The sequence below is a fragment of the Ptychodera flava genome, chromosome 7, assembly GCF_041260155.1.
Source record: "Ptychodera flava strain L36383 chromosome 7, AS_Pfla_20210202, whole genome shotgun sequence".
Lineage (NCBI taxonomy): Eukaryota > Metazoa > Hemichordata > Enteropneusta > Ptychoderidae > Ptychodera > Ptychodera flava.
Window position 1 is genome coordinate 45,358,892 of NC_091934.1, and position 24,310 is coordinate 45,383,201.

A 24,310-nucleotide genomic window follows, 5' to 3' on the forward strand; every position below is an offset into this window, starting at 1 on the left:
CACCAGAGAAATCACAAATTACGGAAGATTTACCGATATTTTCATTGTCCGCCAACTCTGTATTCACTCTATGGAGAAAAAATAAAACTTTTGATTTTCGAAAAACAAAGACTGTGACAAGTTTTTATACACCAACAGCTTTAAAATGAACCCCCACAAGTGGTAGATCAGAAAAACATTGAAAAGATTTGAGAGTCAACGCAATCTACCTTGATACAATCTATAAACAGAGTGTCAAATGATTTCTACAAGACATTTAGTTGCAAAACTGTCGGGCATTGGTTCAGTATTTTCCCCGATGAACATGAATGGGGACCAAAAACAGCAAAGCATGGCCTGCGCTGAACTCTTTCACTCGAGACTGTGAACTTGTCGGGTCAATGGCCCTAAGTGACCCATTGTCAATTCCAAGTGCAGATAATTCTTTGTGTGCTGATTGATTTGATTTGTTTTGTTTTTCTCCGTAACTGTAACTCAAGCATGTAATTGGTACTCTATACCTGAAAACCACGTATATGGTACATCCATTGTTTAAACACCACGGTATTCTATTGCTAAAACCAGTGTCATGGTATATATTTTGTGTCCAAATGGGAAACACTTTCAGCAAAAAAAAAAACGAAAGAAAATTTTAAAAACTTATATCAAAATTTTATTAGACTGGAAAATGTGGTGGTCAAAGGCCATAACATCGGTTAGTTTTACCCACCGAAGATTCTAGCTGTGATTCTGGCTCTGACGGTGATCCTGGTTTGCTCTGGCTGACTGTGTCATCGGCATTGTCTTGCTGCAAAAGTAAATAAATAGATCAATCAATAAATAAACCACTGCACAGGTAGTCATTGTAAATGGCTCAAATTTACTGAAAATTAATATGGTTGTATAACAACCCCTGACATCTGAATATGATTTATGCCGCCTATATTCTGAAAGGATTTTTTGTAGTCTATCGCCCTCTAGTATCCGAAGGTGATTTGTGCGAGATTTTTTTTGGTCTAGCGCCCTATAACATTGGAAATGGGGATTTATCTCTCATGTTATTCAAACTGAACATCGAGGAGAAAAAGATAACAAAAAAAAACCGGAAACGTAACTTATAATATACAGTATGTGGTGGTCACACCCAAAGAGCGTAATCTGGTACACTCTCAAAGACTCACCAAGTTTATTACTTCTTTTCCCCCTTACATAACAATGTCAAAGGACAACTGAACTTTGAAAAAAAAACACTTACAAAATTTCATTGCATGATTGATCAAGGGAGAAATTACAAATTGAAAAAAAAATGCTTGTGTATGAGTATGTACAAAATTTTCAACAATTGCTTGTGTTGAACATCCTGAAAGTTTGACCGAGACGGACCAACAATAGGCTTCACTTCCAACTATATATGAATCTAACACTTATTACTAGTAGGCTATTAAGATGCTAATGAATTAATTCTCTTATGTATCGAATAAATGATAATTATATCTGCTTATCTTAGAAAGGCATATGCTTATTCATTTCTAAAAGTGAACATTTCTGTGTCATTATCGCGTATCAAACCGTGTAGAAAGTTACTATAAATGTCATTCAAGGTAAATTGTCATCTGTCTATACATCTTTATTGAACTATAAACATTTACCACTCGCACTGCTGGTGACCTTTGTGGCACTTCTTGTAACTGAAACGAATCAAACAGTATATATACATATTAGAGACAGTCGTATTTATAGTGAATTGGTGACATTCATATACACATTTTCAAGGGAAAATATCATTTATTAAGATACATAAATCGACCGCGTAAAAATGCCTTTCTAAAATATGCAAAATATACTTGATAGTGTATTGTGGGGCGCCCTAATTTGTTAAAAGAGAGGTGGATTAACGAAATTTTTGTCTGTTTGTCTTCTAGGGATGGCAGTTATCCACAAGTAGTTCAACCAACTTCAAATCACGCAATTTCTCTTTAATTTACAAAAAGAAAGAAAAAAAAACGAATGCTTTTTGTAGGGCTTCCTAAACGCTCTGTAAAATCGAATCTTTTATAGTTTATTGAAACACAAATTACTCACGTTGTCAAAGTTCGTTTCAACCATATAATCACATGTAGGAGTCTGTATTTGCTGAGAATAAAAAGATAGATAGATTAAGTGACAAGTACTTTCAACCAACTTCAAATCACTCAATTTCTCTTTAATTTACAAAAAAAATGCTTTTTGTAGGGCTTCCTATCCGTGGCAAAACGCGTCCAACGGTTTTTCTCCTATCTCGCACTAATTATGAAAAAAGGAATAAAGAATCATTTTCCTGTTTTTCATTATTACGTGATCAAAAGCTAATTTGTCTCTAAGCCCGTTTTCGTTACATTGCTGCTCATTCCGAAAAGGTTATAACAAAAGAAGGGTACCCCTTTCCAATCCGTGGCAAAACGCGTCAAACAGATATTTCTTTTTGATACAAAGAAATGAAAACAAGAAAACTGCTATCATATACTGTTGTTCGGCTTTTGTTAAAGAAGTGAAAAATACATGTAAGTTCCTTTTTCATGTTTTTGCTTTTCTCTCCAGTATACCTATTAACGAAATAGGGAGCCCTACTTTCTGTTGAGTGGTCTAAATACGTCCATTCATTTTACGAATTTCACAATAAAACGTACCATTGTACGGTGGCTTAATGCGGCCACAGGTGTCTTTTTTATTTCATACCTGTAATAATTTTATTTGATACCTGTAATTTTTTATTTCATGCCTGTAATTTTTTTTCATGCCTGTAATTTTTTCATACCTGTAGCTTTTTTCCATACCTGTAATTTTTATTTCTTGCCTGTAATTTATTTTTTTAGTTTTGTGATCTTTGAACCCACTGATTGCCTCGTTTATCCTTGGTCAAAAGCTGTCATTTTGCCAAAAATTTAGCACTCTAGAATCCAGCAATTATCTCTGTCTACATGCACTACTCAAACACACTCGGAATTGACTCACTTCATGCCTGCAATGGAAAAGTTGCTGAAAAAGGGGTGATGACGACAGCTCATGATATAGGTCTTGTGGCAGCTAGCGACTATGTTGCACGGTACAGAAAACAAGCGTTGTCAGCGTGAAGTGAATAAAACGTCGATTCTGAGGGCAACTGAGTAGAGCATGTAAATAGGGATATTTGTTGGGTTCAACAATTCTATATTTGAGGCGAAAGTAGGCTTTTGACCAAGGCTGACATCAAACAGTACCAGTAGCTTTAGCTGTGGAAACACAGTTATCTGTGGCGGGGTAGCATGCGTCAATGCGGGTCATCAAAAGGTCAACCGTGCCACCGATATCCGAAAAAAATTACAGGCATGAAAAAAATTACAGGCATGAAAAATTACAGGTATGAAAAATAAATAACAAGCATGAAAAAAATTTACAGGCATCACATAAAAATTACAGGTATGATATAAAATTATTACAGGTATGAAATAAAAAGTTATAGCTATGGCCTCAATAAGCCACCGTAAAATTGACAGTTGCAGAGATATTTTAGCTTCTTCTTTATTTCCGTTCTAATCTTTTGGCCACTTTCGTGGCAAATGCAAATCGCAAAAGTTGTTTGTGTTGATACCTTCTCAATCCGTGGCAAAACGCGTCCAACAGTTATTCCTTTTGGATACAAAGAAATGAAAACAAGGAAACCGCTATCATATACTGTTTTTCAGCTTTTGTTGAAGAAGTGAAAAGTACATGTAAGTTCCTTTTTCATGTTTTTGCTTTACTCTCCTGTATACTTATTAACGAAACAGGGAGCCCTACTTTTTACAGAGTAGTCTAAGTGCGTCCATTCATTTTACGAATTTTACAACAAAACGCAAAATTGACAGTTGCAGGGATATTTTAGCTTCTTTTTATAACGCGCGTTCTCATGGGGGCGTACTTATCAGCTAAAGAGTTCGTTATATAACGTGGACCAGTTTGTTATTGTTCATAGTTGGTAGGTTCTTGCATAATTATTTATAGTTTCGATGTATTTCTTTTATCATAATGTTAAATTGCCATGGTAACCTTTCTTGGAAGCTCTGATTCAGTTATCGTATACGGCTACCTTCGCAGCAAATGCTTATATCAACAGTAGTCACACTCGACAGTGCAAACAATGAAATGTAACTACTTTAAGTATCAATCAGTAAAATAAAATAAAGTATTGTTTCCTTGCTCTTAAATCATATTCTATTGGCCGTAATTCCTGTAACTCAGAGCGAATTGCTCTCGGTACAATATTTCGACTGAATCAATTAAGTCATCGCACTGTCCACAATCACACAACAGCTGATGAAGGCTGAGTGATTCAGTCGAAATATTCCACCGAAAGCAATTCGCTCTGAGTTACAGGAATTATGGCAAACAGAATCAGTAAAATGATTAAGGTTTGTGTTAATACCTTTCCGTTTATTTTGTTTGTGGCCCTTTCCTTAATCTCACTTAAACTAAGTACATGTTGCCAGATGGAAGAACTCGTGCAAAGTTTAAGTTGCCAAAAGCGATGCAGACAATCATAGGAAGTAGTGATTTTATTCAACACCGAACTTAGATTCGGTTTTGGATTCGGTTTTGAGTTCGAGGGACTGATGGTAACTTTACAATTCCAACTATATTTTCCACTATTTCTAGTCATTTGATGCCTTTTGTTATTAAAATATGATTAAACTGTACAGCGTGGCTGTAATTAAGTATGTATTATAAAGTATAAATATTGCCAGTATATCTTTATAAAAATGAAATTTTTCGGACAAATTAGAAAATAGTGCATTTTCCTACAATTTCCTTAAGAGGGCGCTTTGCTTGGCAAAACATAATCAGAGCTTCTAAGAAAGGTTGCCATGGCAAATCGACATAATTATAAAAGAAATTCATAGAAACTATAAATAATTATGCACAAACCTACCCACTATGAACAATAACAAACTGGTCCACGTTATATAACGAACTCTTGAGTTGATAAATACGCCTTCATGAGAACGCGTGTTATGTAAAGAAGCTAAAATATCTCTGCACTGTCAATTTTGCGTTATGTTGTAAAATTCGTAAAATGAATGGACGCACTTAGACTGCTCTGTAGAAAGTAGGGCTCCCTGTTTCGTTAATCAGTATACAGGAGAGAAAAGCAAAAAGATGAAAAGGGAGCTTACATTTTCCGTTCTACATACTCAGTACGCCCAAATAATCACGTGATGCCGGTACAAACAAACCCACATGTGTACTGAACGCGTATGGAAATACACGTACGTCTGTACGCGTTTGCGCACATGGCTTTGTTTGTACCGTGGTCGATTCGAATTCCGGGTTTGGCCTATTCGAATCGACCACCAGAAACTCCCGATAGATTACACAAAGCACTAGGACAATCGAAAAACAATTTTCAAGTCTCTATACCCGGGGAAAAGAAAACAAAAAAGCGACTTTTTGTATTCAATACTGGGATAATATAATAGGTGGTTTATTGCTTAAGTGATATTATCAATACTTACCACGTGATCTTGTAATATCTCAAAGATAGTGTCAATATCTTCCTGTAATTAACAAATAAATAACACACACTCATGAGTATTAGATGCGAATTTTGAGGGGGGCAGTCTACAGAACGTGGTTGTTGTGTGACTGTTTACTGTTCAGAATGCTTGTGTTAGTTCAGATACTTGCGGAATTTGCGACCCTTCGGACTTGTAGAAGCAGATACAAGTGCCCCAGTGTACAGATTGTATGAAGACATGTGCAAAGGATTACTGACGGCCGGGCCGGGCCGGAGCCAGGTTCGTCTTACCCAAAGTATGGCCACGGGCACAGTTTAGCAATTTGGATCGTCCGAACAGAAGGTTTGAACTGAGTAATATTTTTGCACAAATTTTATACACAGCATGAGATTAAAATTGTATTGATCAGGATGTCTGTTTTCTTTTGTGGATGTAATTTCAGTGGCAACACACAAATGTAAATTGTTGCATGTTTGTATGTGAATTTTTTAGACATGGATTTCAAAGGATGAGTGGTCAGAGGTCAGAGGTCAAAGGTCAAACAGGCAGTTCAGACTCTTGCATACAGTGTCCACGAGTACTCAAAATATCTGAAGCAAAACGTAAATCTATGAAAATAATACTGAAATCTTTCTAAATAAAAAGAATTGCTTCTTATGATTTATTTATGTTTTTTTTTCATCAAGTGGATATAATTATTGTCACACTGCTATTTGTTTTCACAAATATTCCTTGACAAAACAACATATTCAAATATTTGAGAGTTTGATTTGTAGTGGCACAGAATTCAGCATTTGTACAGAAGGCAGTGTCCATAGCTGGATGTGAGTACAAGTATGTGCTTTCTTCTGTGTATGTATACCTAGCCTTCTTGATATACTATGAATATATTTTACAAAACACACTATGAATATATTTTACAAAACACATACAAATCTAATAATTTTTTTTATATTTTTTTTTCTACTTTTAGATCAGAAATGCTGAGGATGCACAGTTGGTGTATTCCATTTAAATGTGACAACAGTATAATCTCTTGAAACAGCAAAAATACCGGAGTTCTGAATTGTGAACACTTGTATGGACTGATTACAAACACTCATGACAGCTTTTTGCCATACAAATTTCTGCGAGAGCGTTTGCCAGCTTAATGAGTTAGTGAAGGTGTGTGTGTGTCAATAATATGTACTGACTGATAACAGTGAATTTTAAATTTGACGCCTAAACCAAGCATGGCGAGTGATAGGACAGAAACGCCGTTCCACTTATCACGAACACCCCCACCAAGTGTAACATATTGTTCATCGGGTCCTAAACGCTATTTTCTAAGTTTTCTAGACAAAGCATAAAGAAAATTTTCACTGGCGCTTTACACAGTGTTGCATGACTATGCTTTCTCAAAGGAGCAGGTCTTTGATGCTGAAGGAATATGACTAGAAAGTCTATTCCATAAGGAAGCAGCGGCATTCATCTGTGTAGTCGTAGCTCTCGTTTTTCTCGGACGAATATGGTTTGCAGAGGGAAACTCCGAGTCATGCAACGGAGAAAAGTTTTTCCGTCGCAACGTACGAGAGCTAGCTATGGCTGCTGCTACGGCGACATATGAGAAAGAACGATCATCATAATTTGAGTCTTGTTGGTTGAGTTTTAAGAGAAACTTCGTCACTTGAACAGAGAGATCTGAATTCTGGTTTATGAAATCGAAAACTTTAGTGTATACACAGTTCCTCATAACAAGACCAATTATTATTACATATGTACTGCAGTTAATAGCGTAATACTGTCAGTAAAATTGTCTCGGGTTTATTGGAGGAGAAAGGAAAAAAATGAGACATGATTCTTGAAGTTGGCCGGCAATGTTAGCCGTGAGTTGCGTACAGCCTCCGTGTGTTCCCGGCGTTACACGGGCTAGCCGGCATGTGAGCATTTTTTCAGTTTGTCTGTGAATAAGTCAGCATATCAAAATTAGACTACAGTATATCAAAATTGGACCACATATATATCTCACATGGATATACTAGGCTTACATTAGATAAAAGATAAAAACAGTTAACCGCCAGCTAAGTACAAAGCAGGGATCGAGGTACGGGCCCGGGTACGGGCTGAGCGAATCCTTGTCCCCGTGAACGCTAGCGCTTACAAACAGGCGAAGTTGGTCAGTTTTTGTTTTATTGTTATGTCCCATTAGCCGAAATGTTCTGTGTCTGTGAATGCCGGACCCTTGTCCATAACAACGGAGAAAACATAAGTTTTGTAGTCATTCAAGTAACTTGAACTGGAACAATTATACATGTCATACCGACGTACCGATCGACACGATCGCGAGCGTAGCACTCGGAGCTTACGGACATTTATAAGCGAGCGCGTTCATGTATGGGGGGGGGGGGGTCCTACTAATTACTGCCCGTCACTGCCCGTCAGGAATTAGCCTTCCAATTACTGTAATCAGTCGATATTTCAATACCAAAGACCACTACTCTTTGTAAAAAAGGAACGAAATAATATTCCAAGATCCGAAAAATGTTGATTTTCGAACGAGTAACAACGCTAATCGTGTGATCGTACATGCATCACCATACATACTGCCCGTCGGACGTCCGACCACTGCCCGTCACTGCCGTCGGGAAATTTACCTTTCAACGACTGTAATCAGTTGATATCTCATATCAAAAACATTACTTACCAAACAAAATTGTCGTCCCAGACTCCAACAACGTTGATTTGCGAACGAGTGGCAACGCTGATCGTAATCGATGTCCGAACACTGCCTATCATCACTGCCCGTCGAGTAGAGAACTTAGCGCTCCAATATTCACGTTAGTTCTGAGACAGGACTCGGGCATTTGGAGTAAAACAGACTCTTTTTTGTAGCTTTATATTATTTAAGTGGTTTTTGGTATTGATATATCGACAGATTACACTAACTGGAAGGCTAATTTCCTTACGGGCAGTGACGGGCAGTGACGGGCAGTAATAGTAGGACCGCATGTTATGGCCGTGGTTTGAGGGACTGTGAGGCTTAAATACTCGAAATTATCGTGTGTCGCAGCGCATTTCTTTTCATTTTCGACCAAAAATGGTGACTTTGGTATTTTACAACATAAAATGCACTTTTAATAGTTTGCTAGTATCCGTTTCAACTCACATCGTTTAGTGTCGCCGTTCTCAACTACCGAAAATCCAGTCGTTGTGGACGTTATCATTGGCCTCCGAATTGTCCAAGCTGAGCTCCCGCTTGAATTGTGCGAGTTTGCTTTCCACAACTGTGGAGATGGAACCAGTAATGTTGGTCAGTAACGATGCTACACCAGGTGGTATAGGAGTCGGCTCGCCAGTATCTCTGTTCTCTGCAGTGCTTGCTTGTGTTGACATCGTGGAGTTTCGACCGAGACTGAAGACAAAAGAGCTTCACACCAATATATAGGCATTCAACACCTGGTGACACAAACGTCAATCAAAGGAATTCTCTTATGTAACGAATAAATAGTAATTATATGCTAATCTTCGAAACGCATTATTGTTCATTCAGGTGAGGAGATAGCTTCAAAAATGCTTTCCCTCAAGGAAGCAGAGTCGCATACGCGGCCGTGTGGGGCCGTTTTTGGCACCTTAGCCTGGTAGATGAATTGAATAACTTTAGCTTCACTGTGAAGTAATTTAGATAGTACTTGAAATTGTAAAACAATTTCATTATCATTCATGAAAGTTGTATTTATTCACTCTGCTGAGAGAGCTATCCTGTTGTCATGTATGCTATTCAGAGAATAAAACATCATTGAATTTATCAAAAAAAAAAGATCTGCCGGAGCGGCCAAAGTTGTCAAAATCGGCCGAATTTCCCCGTTTTTCTCTTGGAATTCAAATAAATAGACTGGCTTTGAAGGTAAAACTGTAATTCAAGCATGTTATTAACTTTTTCTCTACATACAGCCGCCCAGAAGCCCCAACAATTTTTAGGTATAAAGCGTCCAGAGAAAGGTAACCTTTAATGTAGCATGCGCCTCAATGAAAGACAAGTTTTGTACTAGAGAAATTACAAATTACCCAAGATTTATTTACCGATATTTGCAATTCAAATTGACCGCCAACTCTATATTCACTCTTTGCAGAAAAAATGAAATTTTTGATTTTCAAAAAACAAAGCCTGTGAAAAGTTTTTATACACCACGAGCTTTAAAATTAACCCCACAAGTGATAGATCAGAAAAGAATTGGAAAGATTTGAGAGTACGAATAAATGCCGTCGATGCGTATTCTACCTTTATGCAATCTAAAATCTGAGAATGTTACATCAACTCTTTACGCCAGTGAACTTGTCTGGTCAATAACCCTAAGTGACTCTATGTCAATCCCACGTGCAGTGTTTTGTTTTTGTTCCCGGTCTAAACTCTTTCCAATATCGGTTGTACCTTTATGGAGATTAGATCACTGTCACACGGAGTGCTTTGGTTTAATATCCGAACAGAAAGTCGTACCTGGTTGAGTTTTCTCACCTGAGCATTGCTTGCTGAACTTGATGAGTTTCAGATGTGAAAGATTCGTTAGAAATGTTTTATTTCCCAATATGATTTCCAATGTCCATGGAAACTTTATTGAAGTTAGTTGACCGTCATTTGGAGTGATTTGAATACTCACGAAGATAGTCGGTAAATAAGGTAGTAACTGAGTTTGAGTTTTCCGACATGCAGACATATTTGTTTATCTAGAGATTAAAATTCGAAAGATTCGTCATAAAACAGTTTAATATTCCTACGGATGTGTAAATGAAGATACAGAGCATCTGAAAATTCCCCTTTCAAGTAAGCTGAGTCGAGTACTTGGCCGTGTGAGGGCGTTGTTGGGCATCCCAACAAAAAAATTCCACCGGAGCTGACAAACTTCCCAAATTGGCCGAATTTCCCGTTTTTTGCTCTGTCAATTCAAATAAATAAACTTGCTTTGAAGAAAAACCTTATATTCAAGCATATAATTGACCTGATTCAAATCACAGACGCCCATATGAAAAGCCTCGAAAATAGGTAAACATTAGTTCTGTCGAAATAAACCCGAACTCTTTCCAATATCGATGGAATCTCTATGGAGATTAGCTTACTGACACGCGGAGTGCTTTGATTTGATTGCCTGTGTAGGAAATCCGTACACTGTACATTAGTTTGAGTTTTCTCACCTGAGCAATGCTTGCTGAACTTGATTTTCAGATGTGAAAGATTCGTTAGAAATGTGGATGTTTTTATTTCCAAATATGATTTTCAATGTCCATGGAAACTTTATTGAAGTTAGTTCACTCTGGTTAACCAAGAAAATAGTCAGTAAGGAAGGTAGTAACTGAGTTTGACTTTTCCGACATGCAAACATTCTTGTTTAACGTGAGATAAAGATTTGAAAGATGCGTAATAAAACAGTTTTATACTTCTACGGATATGTAAATCGAGGTAAGGAGTCAGTGTCTGAAAATGTCCCTTTAAAGGAGGCTGAGTCGAGCACTCGGCCGAGTGAGGGCGCTGTTGGTCACGCCACAACAAAAAAAAGTCTGCCACAGAACACAGACTTCCTAAATGGCAGAATTTTCCAGTTTTTTTCTCTGCCAATTCAAACTTGCTTTGAAGATTAAGCTCATATTCACGCATATTATTGACGGATTTCAAAATACAGACGCCAACCAGGTCAATATTTGGATGAAAAGCATTGAAACTCAGGTAAACTTTAATCCAATCAAAATACTACAGGAGTGTTACATTCTTTCCTGATAACATTTATAGCCACCAAACAATCAGGCATCAGCTCAATATTTTCTCCAAATTAATTGTGACCGAATACAGCAAAGCTTTGTATGCGTAAAACTCTTGATCCTGAGTGAACTTTAAATGTTAAGCCATAGTGAAGATGTCATCGGAAACTTTATTGATATTCAAGCATATAATTGACCTTATTTTAAAATTGTGACGCCAGTCAGGTCAATTTTTTTGGATGAAAAGGTTTAGGATCAAGTTGCCAGTTGTCACTCAAATTGCTTATGAATCTCTAATGAATTTATAGGCAGTCTTTTATACCCTGCAACGGACTCTTTTTTTTTTTTTTTTTATCTTTTATTTAAAATTGTCAGGAAGTTTCACATCGGTCATGTTATACAACAAATCCTACACTTGCAAGAAATACAAATAAATTAAATCAAATCTATTATTTTTTTAAAAGCTTCTACGATATCATCTCTTCGTGAAACTTTCTCCACTTTACATCTCATAACACACTCGTGTCGGAACAGTACATTAAAAGGTACACTCCTGTCACCGAGCCAAAATTTATGAATTGACCATTTTCCAAGCAAAATCAACACTTTGATGACTTCGCCATCAAACTTTTTGCCAACAAATTTTTTTGTGTTACAATTAAAAATAATGTCAGTATTGGATAAAGTTACATTTCTATTCAAATAATTACAAATAGTCCCTGTAATTCTCCTCCAGAGATTTTTAGCAATCTGACAATCCAGGTATTTGTGTTCTAAAGATTCTGGTACCTGACAAAGGTGACAGTTCATGGAATCAATTTTCTTCCAATTTTCTTCGTGCACAAAAGAAACAAAATTGAGAGAATTTCAGTGGAAATTGCTGCACCGGTTATTACCATGTAATAAATTTCTGCAACGGACTCTTATGATTTGTTACAAGATTGAAATCGTCTTGATGTTTTATAGGATTAAAGGTCTACCAACAATGGTGAAGTCAATAATTTCACAAGTGAATCATCATTTCATCTACTACAACCAGGACAGGTGTAAATGATAAACTTTTCATTTTGCTGAAAAACTTTTGATGGCATTCAGACATAGGTGTCTTTTGCAGTGATAAAACAATACAATCCTTGAAAGAGCTATTCATTGACATATTGTTGTGAACCGCAAAATTTAAGAAATCAAACTTTATCTATAAAGCATGTAATGGGAACAACACAATTACCATATTTACTATTTGGTCTACGTTAACTGGCTGTATGTAGGGGGCACACATACAGTCCAGGACGTTTATCACACACTGTAGTTGGTGCATACTTGGCCAGGTGGCATACTTGCCCATGTCACTGCGACAAACACTCCGAGAAGGCAATCTTTGGTACTGTTGAGTGTGAAAACAAAGCAAAACCCAACGCAAATTTCTAAATGGTTTGGCAAAAGATATGATAATTTTCAGATCAGACCATGTGAACTTGAACTTCACTTTGTATGTCATTGTAATTATTCTGTATTCTCCTTATCTCTCAAAGGAAATCCAATTCAAGTAATATTGTCATCACCTTATTCACCCCAATTCCTTTGGTTCTGTATCTGATCAGATTACATATCACATACGATACATTGCATAAAAATCACAAAATGAAGAAGCCAAACCGAGTTTTATTCTACAATAGCAGTTCTTTGTCCTGAAATCAAAGAAAAACCTTTCAATATTGAAATGTAAATGTCCTGTAGTGGGAGTTATTGTCAGAAACCAGGGTTCAAATGTCCTGTATTGGGAGTTATTGTCAGAAACCAGGGTTCAGAATGAGTTAGCTTGATCAAGATCCACTGCTTTGTGTTGGTAAATGTGTACATTTCTTATAGTGTGTACATTTTCATTAAATTTCATACAGTGAAACAAACTAAATATACCCTTCCCTAGGTTGATGGTGAAAAATAAAACTAACACTGCCACAAACCTGTACACGCTCATGATAAAGTTCTAGTTGAACATTTTCATCAAACTATTGTCTGTCAAGTTATGAACAAAAAACAAGTCATTGCCTATGACATAGTCCCCACTTGGTCAATGAATTTGAAAACCCATCAATGGAAATGATCATCATATTGGATTGTATCACAAAACAAATCAACGTACACAAAGTTTGAAAGAAATCACTTCAGGCATCTCTGAGAAATTTGTGTGAATAGAAGCACGGATGCAAATTAAAGACATGACCAAATCTTTAAGCCCCCAGGGACTTTGTCCGTAGGGACTAACAAAGCGACTTTCTAGCAAGTATCTGCTTTGGATCAAGTTTCATCACACAACAGTGTTAAAGCTTCAGATATGTCATTGTAGTTCACTCTCTTCAAAAACAAAGAAAGTAATTCATCTTCAGTTTGGTCTGTAACATGTACGTCTTTGGATCTCTGCTGGTGTCTTTTGACTTTGACATCCCGCTTGCTGGCAATACACATCAACCAAAGGATCATTGAACTTTGACTCTGATTCTGCCAGATGGTTGGTTTCCATAGTAATAAATGAAGCATTGTGGCTGCAACTACTGGTGTGGGTCTCTGAAAATTGGTAAAAATACATCTTTTAGTGTAAAAAAGAAATTTCTGCCATAAAGAAACACAAATTAACTCATCGCTTGCTGTCTTGGTAATCAACTAATGGCTGTTTGACCCTACATGACCTGAAATCCTGTCTTGTATGCACTGTTTGACCCTACATGACCTGAAATCCTGTCTTGGTAATCAAGTAATGAGTGTTTGACCCTACATGACCTGAAATCCTGTCTTGGTAATCAAGTAATGAGTGTTTGACCCTACATGACCTGAAATCCTGTCTTGGTAATCAAGTAATGAGTGTTTGACCCTACATGACCTGAAATCTGTCTTGGTAATCAACTAAGGACTGTTTGACCCTACATGACCTGAAATCTTTCCTGTATGCACTGTTTGACCCTACATGACCTGAAATCTGTCTTGGTAATCAAGTAATGAGTGTTTTGACCCTACATGACCTGAAATCTGTCTTGGTAATCAAGTAATGAGTGTTTGACCCTACATGACCTGAAATCCTGTCTTGGTAATCAAGTAATGAGTGTTTGACCCTACATGACCTGAAATCCTGTCTTGGTAATCAAGTAATGAGTGTTTGACCCTACATGACCTGAAATCTGTCTTGGTAATCAACTAAGGACTGTTTGACCCTACATGACCTCAAATCCTTTCCTGATAATCAACTATTGACTGTTTGACCCTACATGACCTAAAATCTTTCTTATAAGACGTATATATCTGTGAAAAATCTACAAGTTTCCTGTAAAACTCTTGAACAGTGAATTGTACTATTCTTTCTTTGCATGGAGACACAGACCAAATTGAAAAACAAATTCACTGAAACAGATTAATGTCAGTTGCAATATGTTGAACAATCCTACCTCATTTGGGTTCCTCTTCAGTAGTGATTTGATAATATTCACCAGTGACTTGTCAGTGTCACTTGGTAAATCTGGTAAATCTTTGAATCGATATGTCATACTGTCTAGGACATTGGGGTCATCAAAAGGATTCTTCAATCCCAGAAGTTCATACGCAATAGTTCCTACAGCCCATAAATCTGATTTCCTGTAATCTATGACAGTGTTTGGCCCAGGCTTGGCTGTTTTCACCTGTAAATATATAGGACCATGTTTACAGGACTGTTGTTGTGATATTGCACTGTGGTTGATCATTCCACTATTTGCATTCAATTTTTTTCTGCTGTTTTTATTCTCTGCCTGTTTGAACTTTTCACAAATCACATGGTCTGAGAAGAGAGTTTATTCAAATAAATATATTTTGAAATACAATTCTTAAACCAGTCCATAAGCAAGACAAAAGTTAATGAAAATATCTTGGCATTGACATTCAGTAGCAATTTTAATAGATGCAGGAACATGAATTTACAAGCTTTGGAATTTCAGTGAAATTTTTGCAGTCCTTAAATTTTACCTTGCTAAACCAAGGGACAGTCTAGTAAAATGACCATGAGAGAAATCTTGGTAAAATTTATACGTAAATCTTTGATGGTCAAAAAACACTCTATGAAGTGTGTAAATTGTCCTTAATAAATCTGACAAGTTCACTGACCTCAGGTGCCATCAATGCTGAGTTGCCCCCTCTGTCCACTTCTTCAGATGTAAATGGCAATTTGATACCAAGCTGAGAGTCTGCCAGACAACATCCAAAATCGGTTATAGCAACTTTGGGACTCTGTCCTGTAAACATAAATAATTACATAAATAAATGAGTAAATTAACAAACACATGAAGATATCAGTAGATATCATCAAACATATCTCTCTAAGTATTTGATATACTTTAAAATTTATCACTATGTAATTCAGTCTACATTATGTGAATGTGAAATTTGAAAACACATGAGGTTGTAAGTCAATCACCAGATTTTGCATTATACATGTATATCTGGCACTGTTTCATAGCATTTGCAAATATTTTGACTCTAAACTGCAAAAACATCAGAACCATATCACGGAAGAATTTTCCATGACTAGTCATCACCCAGACAAATCAGAGCAGATGACCCTTGAACGACCCTAGAAGACCTTAATTGACCCTACCTGGTGACCTTGGCAATTCCACCAAGATGTTGTCACATTTCAGGTCACGATGTGCAATATTATGCTGTGTCAAGTGATGTACACCTTCAAGTAGCTGTGCAAGAATCACCATGGCAACTCTTTGTGTCGGACACCCATCATGCAGTTCAAGATATTGCTTAAGAGACATATCATACCTGTGAGAGAACAGATTGGCAAAATGTTACCATGACAACATTCTATGAGCAATGTTAGCACAGGTGTAGACAAAACAGTGCTGATAAAACGAAATTTAAAATTATTTTGCGATGGTAGAGCAACAGATAAGAATTTCTGCTGTCCTGAATTCTGCAAAGCTAATATTGCCATACTTTGATAATTGTTGACTCAATGTTTCATTTCTGCTTTCATAAGTAGCCAGTGAACGAAAATGAATAATAACTCAGCAAAAGTTTGGCTGCATGTAAACTACATATATTTTCACACTTTTTCTGTCATCAGCAAACTAGTCACTGGCTAGCAGTTGAATGTAGAGTGAGATAAAGACTTGGAGAAAATTTTGGAGGAAATGAAGCACCAAACCACAAAACCATACCTTTTCATTACTATGAAGAGGGCGGCATTGCGACCAAATCCGTTTGGATTCACTCTCCTTGGCAAAGCAGCAGGACAATGGTTTATCAGATCTGGTATACACTCCACATTGTTGTCAGTAAAACAGTGATGCATTTCAATAATGTTTGGATGAGAAGGAAGACACTGTCTCTTTTCTCTGCAAACACAAACAAACAAACGATATCAGCAGGATCAACAGATGAGCTGCTGATAGGGTTTCTAATAATGTCAGAGTTCAATTATTAAAATTCAAAACTAAATATTTGTCTGAAGATTTTGACAAGACTTTATCTGTCAGTGGGATAATCTATGCTATGAAACAACTTCGTTCTGATTGAGACCTTAAAACTTAAATTTCAAAGGATCCTAGCTATTTCTTTCATGTTTTTTTTTAAGTATAGTAATATTAAGGATTATGTATGTCAGACACCACAGACATAAGTGATGACGACCTAAAATCAGAGAATAAATATGTCAGAATATTACATGTAGGTTCATTCTTACCTGATTTGACAGTTCTGTTCTTTGAAAACATTGTTTCTCAGTGGGAGTATTTCTTTCTTATAGGCTCTTACCAGAGCACTGTGATTAGATTGGGTGTTGAAGTTGTATATCATCTGGGGGCACAAAATGACAATCCCACAAAAATAAAATATATATATACATGTAATTTCAACACATAATTAAGACAAGCTGATCAACTGATCTAATAGAACAACACAACAATAATAATAATAACTTTATTGATGTTATTCCCTCAAGGGTGAATGTAGTAAAGAATTAGGACTACAGAAGAGAAATACACAGAATGAAAACAATTAGCATATTATTTGTCAAGTTTTTGACATATATGAATATATAAAAATGTGTAAATATATAAATGTATTGAAATATGGGAATAATCTGAAAATATAATCTGATAAACATCTGTTTCTTGTATAAATGTTATGAGGTATGTCAGGCTATCTGTTTTGCTCATTATATACCAAATTTGTCACACCGGAAGAAGTATTGACAAGACATGGTCAAATCTAGGGGAAAGAAAACATTTTTTGTCCCAGATCTGATATTAAATTATTTGAGTCTGATGGCTTTACTAGTGTACAATATTCCCAATAACCTTCTTCGAATACTTCTGAGGTCATTTAAGGTCACATGAACGAGTCCTGATTGCCATGCAAACTTTCCCAGGAGAAAATTTAGAAACTTGTAAATATGTTGAAATATTTCATTCTCCGATTTTTTAAAATTGAACAAGGATGCATTGGGGATATATTATTTGTATTTTTGACTCATACCTTGATAGCCAGGTTATAGTCTGAAACTTTTGAAGTCTCGTCTGTTTTCCATCTTGCAGGAAACACAGCTCCATTGCAACCAATGCCAAGTGGAATGTTACCAAAATCAAAGTCTGCTAAACTGCATGTTGTCTGTGAGGAGCTTTTCAATGAACTTTTGTCATCGTGTCTTGCTCCAAAAATATCCTATGCAAATATGGGAGCGTCAAAAGTTAGGAATTTTACAAGGACAATCACGTTGAACAAGTCATTCGTTTGAGGGACTTTGCTACTTGCTTATTTTACTACAGGAATATTTGTCACTCCTGCTGAAACGTGTATGTTGCTGTTTTCTCCCACCTGTGAGAACAGAAACTCGACAGTTAAAAAAACAATCTTATTAAAACTCACAGAACAACAAGAAATACCCCTCATATGGATCTCTGTAATCAAACAATTTGGCACACACATGCACCGTAGACATATACACAGACACACACATAGACACAGCCTCACGGGGACAGACAGATGCACACACCCGCACTCAGAGGTTCAGTTGTCTTGGCACTGAAGTGATTTCACGCGTGATCCGCAGCAAGGAAATGTTGATGCATCCCCTGGTAAGCTTAACTCACAGTTACGTGTGGTTCGATACATAGCGGCCGTCGCCTCTTTTTCTATGCATACCAAGTGGCGGCTGCTATGTATCGAACCACACATAAACTGTGGCTTAAGGTTCCAAGACAAGAAATTGACCTTTTTAATCTAACAATTCTCTGGTGGTTAATAAGCTCAGAACCCCCGTAAATTATACATTTTCTGAAAGCCTAGATATAGGGGAACATTTGGTAACCACAGTGTCACCATTGTTTACATAACTATCACATGACAGGTAATTTGCATAACCTTTCAAGAATCGGTTTTCCCTATGTTTTGTCTCAATGCTTTAAAATATCTGACTCAAACTTGCTTGAATACAAGCTGTCACAAGGCTCTTCTAAAGTATGTCTCAGAATTTTTTATATCTTGCTAAGTTTTATTTTAGCACAATTTTAAAGAAATTAACTAGGGTTAAATTCGCTGCTCTGGAAGTTTTTCTGGCATTTAAATTGTTTAAGTTGGTTTAAAAAAATTCTGAGACACACTTTTAAAGATCCCTGGAACAGCTTGCACTCAACAAATTTCAGTTATGCAAATTACCTATCACATGATAGTTATGTAAACAATGGTGACACTATGGCAACAAAAATGTTCCCCTATATCTAGGATTTCGGAAAATATATAATTTACGGGGGTTCTGAGCTTGAGCTTCTTGCTTGGTTGGGGCAAGGCGCGAGCCGTACGACAGAAGCCCAATCCCCACCAACAACCAAGGCTACAATTATTGCAGCTAATGTAACCAATAGAGAATCGTTAGCTTTGAAAGGTCGATTTCTTGTCTTGGAACCTTAACTCACCTTGATGTAATCACAAATTTCTTCATTCACGTTTACGCCTGGTTTGGTTTCGTTGTCAGGGTTGAATGCCATAGCCACCCCGACGAACGCAAATGCAGGTATGCGCCCACGGCGGAGAAACCGTTTTCCGATGTCTGAAGCAGGACTTCTGAATACATATCCGACCAAACGACTTAGTCTAATAGCCTGGGGATGGCGGTCACTCGGAGCGCATGTGAAGGATGTTTGTTTTCTCTTGATCACAGGACAGTGTTGTTGTTTTTCGACTGCGACAGTCCCACGGAAGACTTCCTTCACTCTTTTGAAGCCATGTCTGGATCCGAATTGTCCGACGACGCTGGCAAGTTTACCAGCGAAAGCACGGACCGACATCTCTACGCCGTATTTAGCTCATATTTTCCATCCAATATTCACGCTACTTACAAAAACAAGAGGGGAAACGGACGACAATTTCTAAAGACAGACAACAGCGTCGAACTACGGCTAAATAATGACGCAATCGGCTAGTGTTACTATTTTTAGTAATGATGCCGCCATACACAAATTTACATAAAGTAGGTTATTTGCGTACGGGTCAATCGAGGTCGTGGAGATTGCTTTCTGACAGTGGCCAGCAAACTACAATGACAATACCGTTTGTTCACTCACAACATTTCTCACACCTAACGGTGATTTATGTCATATACTTCAGTTACTACAGATTGGTATAAGATGCACTTTTTTCCGTAATTTTACACGCTGAATTTCGATACGTTTAATATATTTTAACTGATCTGTCAATGTTTGATTAGGGTACGAGCGCAATTAACGGCGGGGGGGGGGGACTGGAAGAGAAAATATGTGGTGCATATATTTTTTACAGGCCCCCCTAACACCAGCAAAAAATTAGTTGGCCCCCCCCCCCATCACCGGCAACAAAATTGTTGTGGCCCCCCTCCCCAAAAAAGAAAGATTACATAGGTACAAAGTTGTACACATATGTATAATTCTTATAACTTTTAATATATGCTTTAGTGAAACAACATTCTTGCATTCTTGAAATAAATAATAAACAAATAAATATATAAATATAAACAAACAAAATAACATATGTTCAAGCTTTACTACTTTTAACACCTACAGATACTTTTCAGTATTGTGTTGTGCTATTTTAATCTCAAAGAATGATGAAATTACCAAATACCTTATAAACAATCTACAAGTTCATTCAGTGCTGTTATAACCAGTTTCAATAATAACCAGTTTCACCTAGCCTCTGTATCATTACCAACCATTATCATTGTTGGAAAATGAAGTCAATTTTCAATAATAATATTGCTCATTTTACACATAACAACTGCATTGTGAGGTTTAAGACTTGGTATTTCATCATGCTACAAGAAGTTTAACAAGGAACTCCAGCTTCAACAAGGAACAAAAATGCTGAAAAATATTCTCTGTCTGTCATGGTGTAAAAAATTTTGGTGGCCCACCCCTTACCTTCCCTGGACTTTTCATGGTCCATCCCAAGAACACTCATTTTTTTTCGTGCCCCCCCCTTTCTCTTCGGCCCCCTGCCGTTAATTGTGCTCGGTCGTCCCGTATTGAAAACATATCTTGCTTTTGTTTTGTTTCGCTTTTTGCACGCACCTTTAAATTAGGGAGGGCAATTAACTGATATGGAATGTTTTCTTTGAAATTCTATACAGAGATAGCTAGAGTAAAATAATAGGCACACACTAGACACAGGTTAGGCTTGTATAATGAAAAAAAATAATACATGACATTTATTGATCATATTCATAAATTCTAGACGAATATTGCTAGCCATACCTTGTGACGTAACTGTGCATGGAACGACCTGATGGAACGCGAACGACACGCGTCGGGTCTGGCCTGGTAAGGACGCCCTCTACGGGGAGGTATACGTTTCGCATCTGTTGCGGTCAAATTTATTTTAAATATTGAATCAAATGAGAAAAAAAATACTTGTATTGCATTATCAAGTTCAAATCATAAAAACAGTAATTCAAAATGAAATACTGCAACTTTTTCTGAAAAATAAATTGGTTTGTTTTTGAGACGTAGGTTTTACGGTTGTTTCCTTATGTTGTGTTGATAAAGCCTTAAAGGGATTTAAAAAACATACACAAAGAAAAACTGGTCTGTACCACATCTGTATGTCATTCATTTTAATGCTTTGTAAAATTGGCCTCTTTCAAAATAAAGCCATTTCAAGTGAAAGTCAAATCATCATTTATATTCTGAAAATTGTGGAAAAAATAATTATACCATGTACTTCCAGGTACAATCGCGAGTTCTCAGTTTTAGAAGTAACTTTAGATATGAACACGATTTGATGAACTAATTTGGGATAATTGGATGATGAAGTAATGTCGATATATTCTGCAAATGGAACCTTATATTCTTTTTCTTTTTAAGTTACACACTTGTATTTATGAGTAATTTGTAATATCGCAACATTCAGCTATAGGGCACGTAACACTTTTGAGATATTTGAAAAATATAAAGATCCAATTATCCCAAATTAGTTCCAATCGTGTTTATGGTAGGTCATTATGACAAGTTTATGCTCTTCATCAAAACCCCTATAACACACACTGCTGAAAGAAAGAAGACGAGATAGATAAAATGAAAAGAATGAAGATATTTCCATGTGCATGCCGTACAGTTTTAAAGATATACAAAGTTTTTATGAGAACGCGATTGGAACTAATTTGGGAGAATTGGATTTTCATATTATTCAAATTTCCCAAAAGTAATAGGTGCCCTATAGCTGAATGTTGCAATGTTACAAATTACTACCATTTTTATTAAAAAGTGTATAACTTAAAAAGAAAATCAGATGAGCTTATCTGCAGATTAAACCGACATTACTTTACTATCCAATTATCCCAAATTAATTCCAAACGTGTGAGTTGCGTACCATTTCACTTTTCATGCAAAGATCACAGGAAAGAATGGACACCGGCACTGTACTGTATCTTATCGGTAACTTAGAAGCTCGATAATTATTATTTTCTTTTTACAGTTTGAGTAAATTTTAAGGTTAAAAGTACAAATGAATAAACAAATATAAAATACTTATTCAATTTTCCTACCAATGACGACATAAAAAACAAAATGACAATATTAAACGCCTTGATTATTCTATTACCTATGGGTGGAGTCGGGGACATGGTCAAAACGTTTCCAAAAGGTCGCTTCACTCGGGGACCTTGGTTTTTCAACTGTTTTTACCACAGACAGAGGGGGACGTGCTCCAAGGTTATACGAAAGCTGAGTATAAGTTTCACTCCTTGCCTTCAGTGATAACCGTGCAAGGTTAGATAAAGCCTCTAAATTGTCAAAAACATCCAAGGCTGTATATTTAATATAAGTTCAGAACGATGAAAATAAAGTCAATGATAAGCTTAATTAATTTTTTTGTCCTTTATTATGACGGGGGACTAACTTCTCCTAATCTTCAGGTGTCTGAAACTTTCCGTAAAACAACCTAATTTTTTCGTCCCCTAGCGGTAGCTTTACATTATTGCAAAAGCCATAGTCCCTGGGGAAAAAGTATTTTTCTGGCGTCTATGCTAAAACTCAGAGGAAAATATACCTAGACATTACTGCCTTGCCCTCGTAGCATGACAGACAGTACTTCCTATTTTTAGAAAATGAAGTCACAGGATAGGATCCTGGCGGCGCGCTGCACTGCATGCAAGTTACAATAAATTTTGTCGGTCGTCAGTTTGCACGTGGTGAGGTTACGTCATTAAGAACATACCAGTGCGTTGCGTCCTGTTCAGATACGATGTCGAAGAGGCGGATATGTGTTAAAGTTAGCATTATACATGCCATGCTACAGAAAGCAGAACGATTGGACGATACCGAAATTTAATCGACGGAACGTCGCTTCGAAGTCATTGGTACACTGTTGACGCATTAAACACAGTCGCTTCAATTGTGGAAGCAACGTGGACGGAGTGAACATTAAATTTTGAGAGCAAAAGTGGCGATAAGAACAGCGGATACACTGGTTGAAGACCATTATTTTCTATATTACAGCTATACAACTTGGCATAAAGTTCCTTTCCCCTTAGCGGCGTGGCACAACAGGGCTAAAGTGTGTCAGTTGCAACCATGACAACAAGCAATAAAAACTTCAGACATTTAAATTACTCCTGTCATCAGTAACTCGTGTCAGCCTCGATGTCCCCGGGCAATGTTGAACTTTAGCGCATTCCTAACGGTGGACTTGACAACAATGAAAACATTTATCTGTTGTTCAGTGGTCGATCAATTCGTTTTGGAGTAGGCCTACGTCACGAGTGTAATTTCATAATAAAAGTGTGATGGAACGAATCCGTCTGAAAATTAACAGGTAGGCCTATAGGCCTACCTATCAAAAGTGTTACAACACATGGTAAGAAAACACCATGGAAAATCACGCAATTTAAAACCTGACATGTTTTGACAAGCTTGTCTTTAGATTTTAAAGAGCTAAATTGAATGCGGGGCGCTATATAAGCCACCAACGCTGAGCCCATTTGACAACAAGGCCGTGCAGGGAAGTGGACAAGAGAACGAACAAAAGCCATCACACAATGAGAAAACAAAGGCAATTAAAATTCATATTGTGTCGCCGCCCAGCCAGTGTGATCGATTCTTCTGTAACCCCTACTGACCGCCAAAGCATTAAAAGTTAACTAAACTTTTATCACCGACATCCTAAGACAAGTTACTTATGCGTTGATTCGTTATTTAATAAAAATGAGTCGACTTGTGGACCGAAATAAATACATTTGAGATCTTCCACTTATATAAACTTGAACAAACACCGATTCGAACATGACAGCACTTGCTCGACTGAAAGCCCGCCTTGCCCTGTCAATACCAAAACCATTTTGAACTCGAATGTTTCCACTGTCACAAATATTTGACGAGCCTAATTTACAATACGTGGTATCTTAAGTCACTCAAGCTGTAACGGCTGCAATATATCGGTGGCAGAACGCATTGTTTCGGAAAAAGTACACGTCCGAGAAAGATTTTCTGTCGACTCGGCATGACATGACTTTACCGCCGTGAGTTTGGGGTCGATCGATGACATCACAGTTATCCAATCAGATTACAGTATTCAGGTCAGCTGATTAGCTCCTG

The 24,310-nt window shown here is 37.0% G+C and overlaps 1 protein-coding gene and 1 long non-coding RNA gene across 2 annotated transcripts; both read right to left on the bottom strand.

Moving 5' to 3' along the window:
• Nucleotides 1-547: 547 nt before the first annotated feature.
• LOC139136257 (uncharacterized) lies at nucleotides 548-9,319 on the bottom strand. Its single transcript, XR_011553176.1, has 5 exons — nucleotides 8,635-9,319; nucleotides 5,487-5,528; nucleotides 2,062-2,112; nucleotides 1,629-1,667; nucleotides 548-787 (listed from the first exon to the last, which is right to left on the bottom strand). It is a non-coding gene; the product is annotated as an uncharacterized lncRNA (long non-coding RNA).
• A 3,539-nt stretch (nucleotides 9,320-12,858) lies between these two features.
• LOC139137674 (serine/threonine-protein kinase Pink1, mitochondrial-like) lies at nucleotides 12,859-19,691 on the bottom strand. The gene is made up of 8 exons (XM_070705885.1): nucleotides 19,163-19,691; nucleotides 17,727-17,912; nucleotides 16,933-17,045; nucleotides 16,409-16,585; nucleotides 15,835-16,010; nucleotides 15,345-15,472; nucleotides 14,654-14,884; nucleotides 12,859-13,781 (listed from the first exon to the last, which is right to left on the bottom strand). The coding sequence occupies exons 1-8, from the start codon at nucleotides 19,532-19,534 to the stop codon at nucleotides 13,515-13,517; spliced, it is 1,650 nt and encodes a 549-aa protein (XP_070561986.1). The 5' UTR covers nucleotides 19,535-19,691; the 3' UTR covers nucleotides 12,859-13,514.
• Nucleotides 19,692-24,310: the final 4,619 nt, after the last annotated feature.

Excerpts from the sequence above, each read along its gene's own strand:
- LOC139137674 (XM_070705885.1), bottom strand. The coding sequence starts at position 19,534 with ATGTCGGTCCGTGCTTTCGCTGGTAAACTTGCCAGCGTCGTCGGACAA. Across the intron at positions 15,473-15,834 it reads GGAATTGCCAAGGTCACCAG|GACAGAGTCCCAAAGTTGCT; the intron begins GTAGGGTCAATT and ends TTATGTTTACAG. Across the intron at positions 13,782-14,653 it reads TGAAGAGGAACCCAAATGAG|AGACCCACACCAGTAGTTGC; the intron begins GTAGGATTGTTC and ends ACCAATTTTCAG.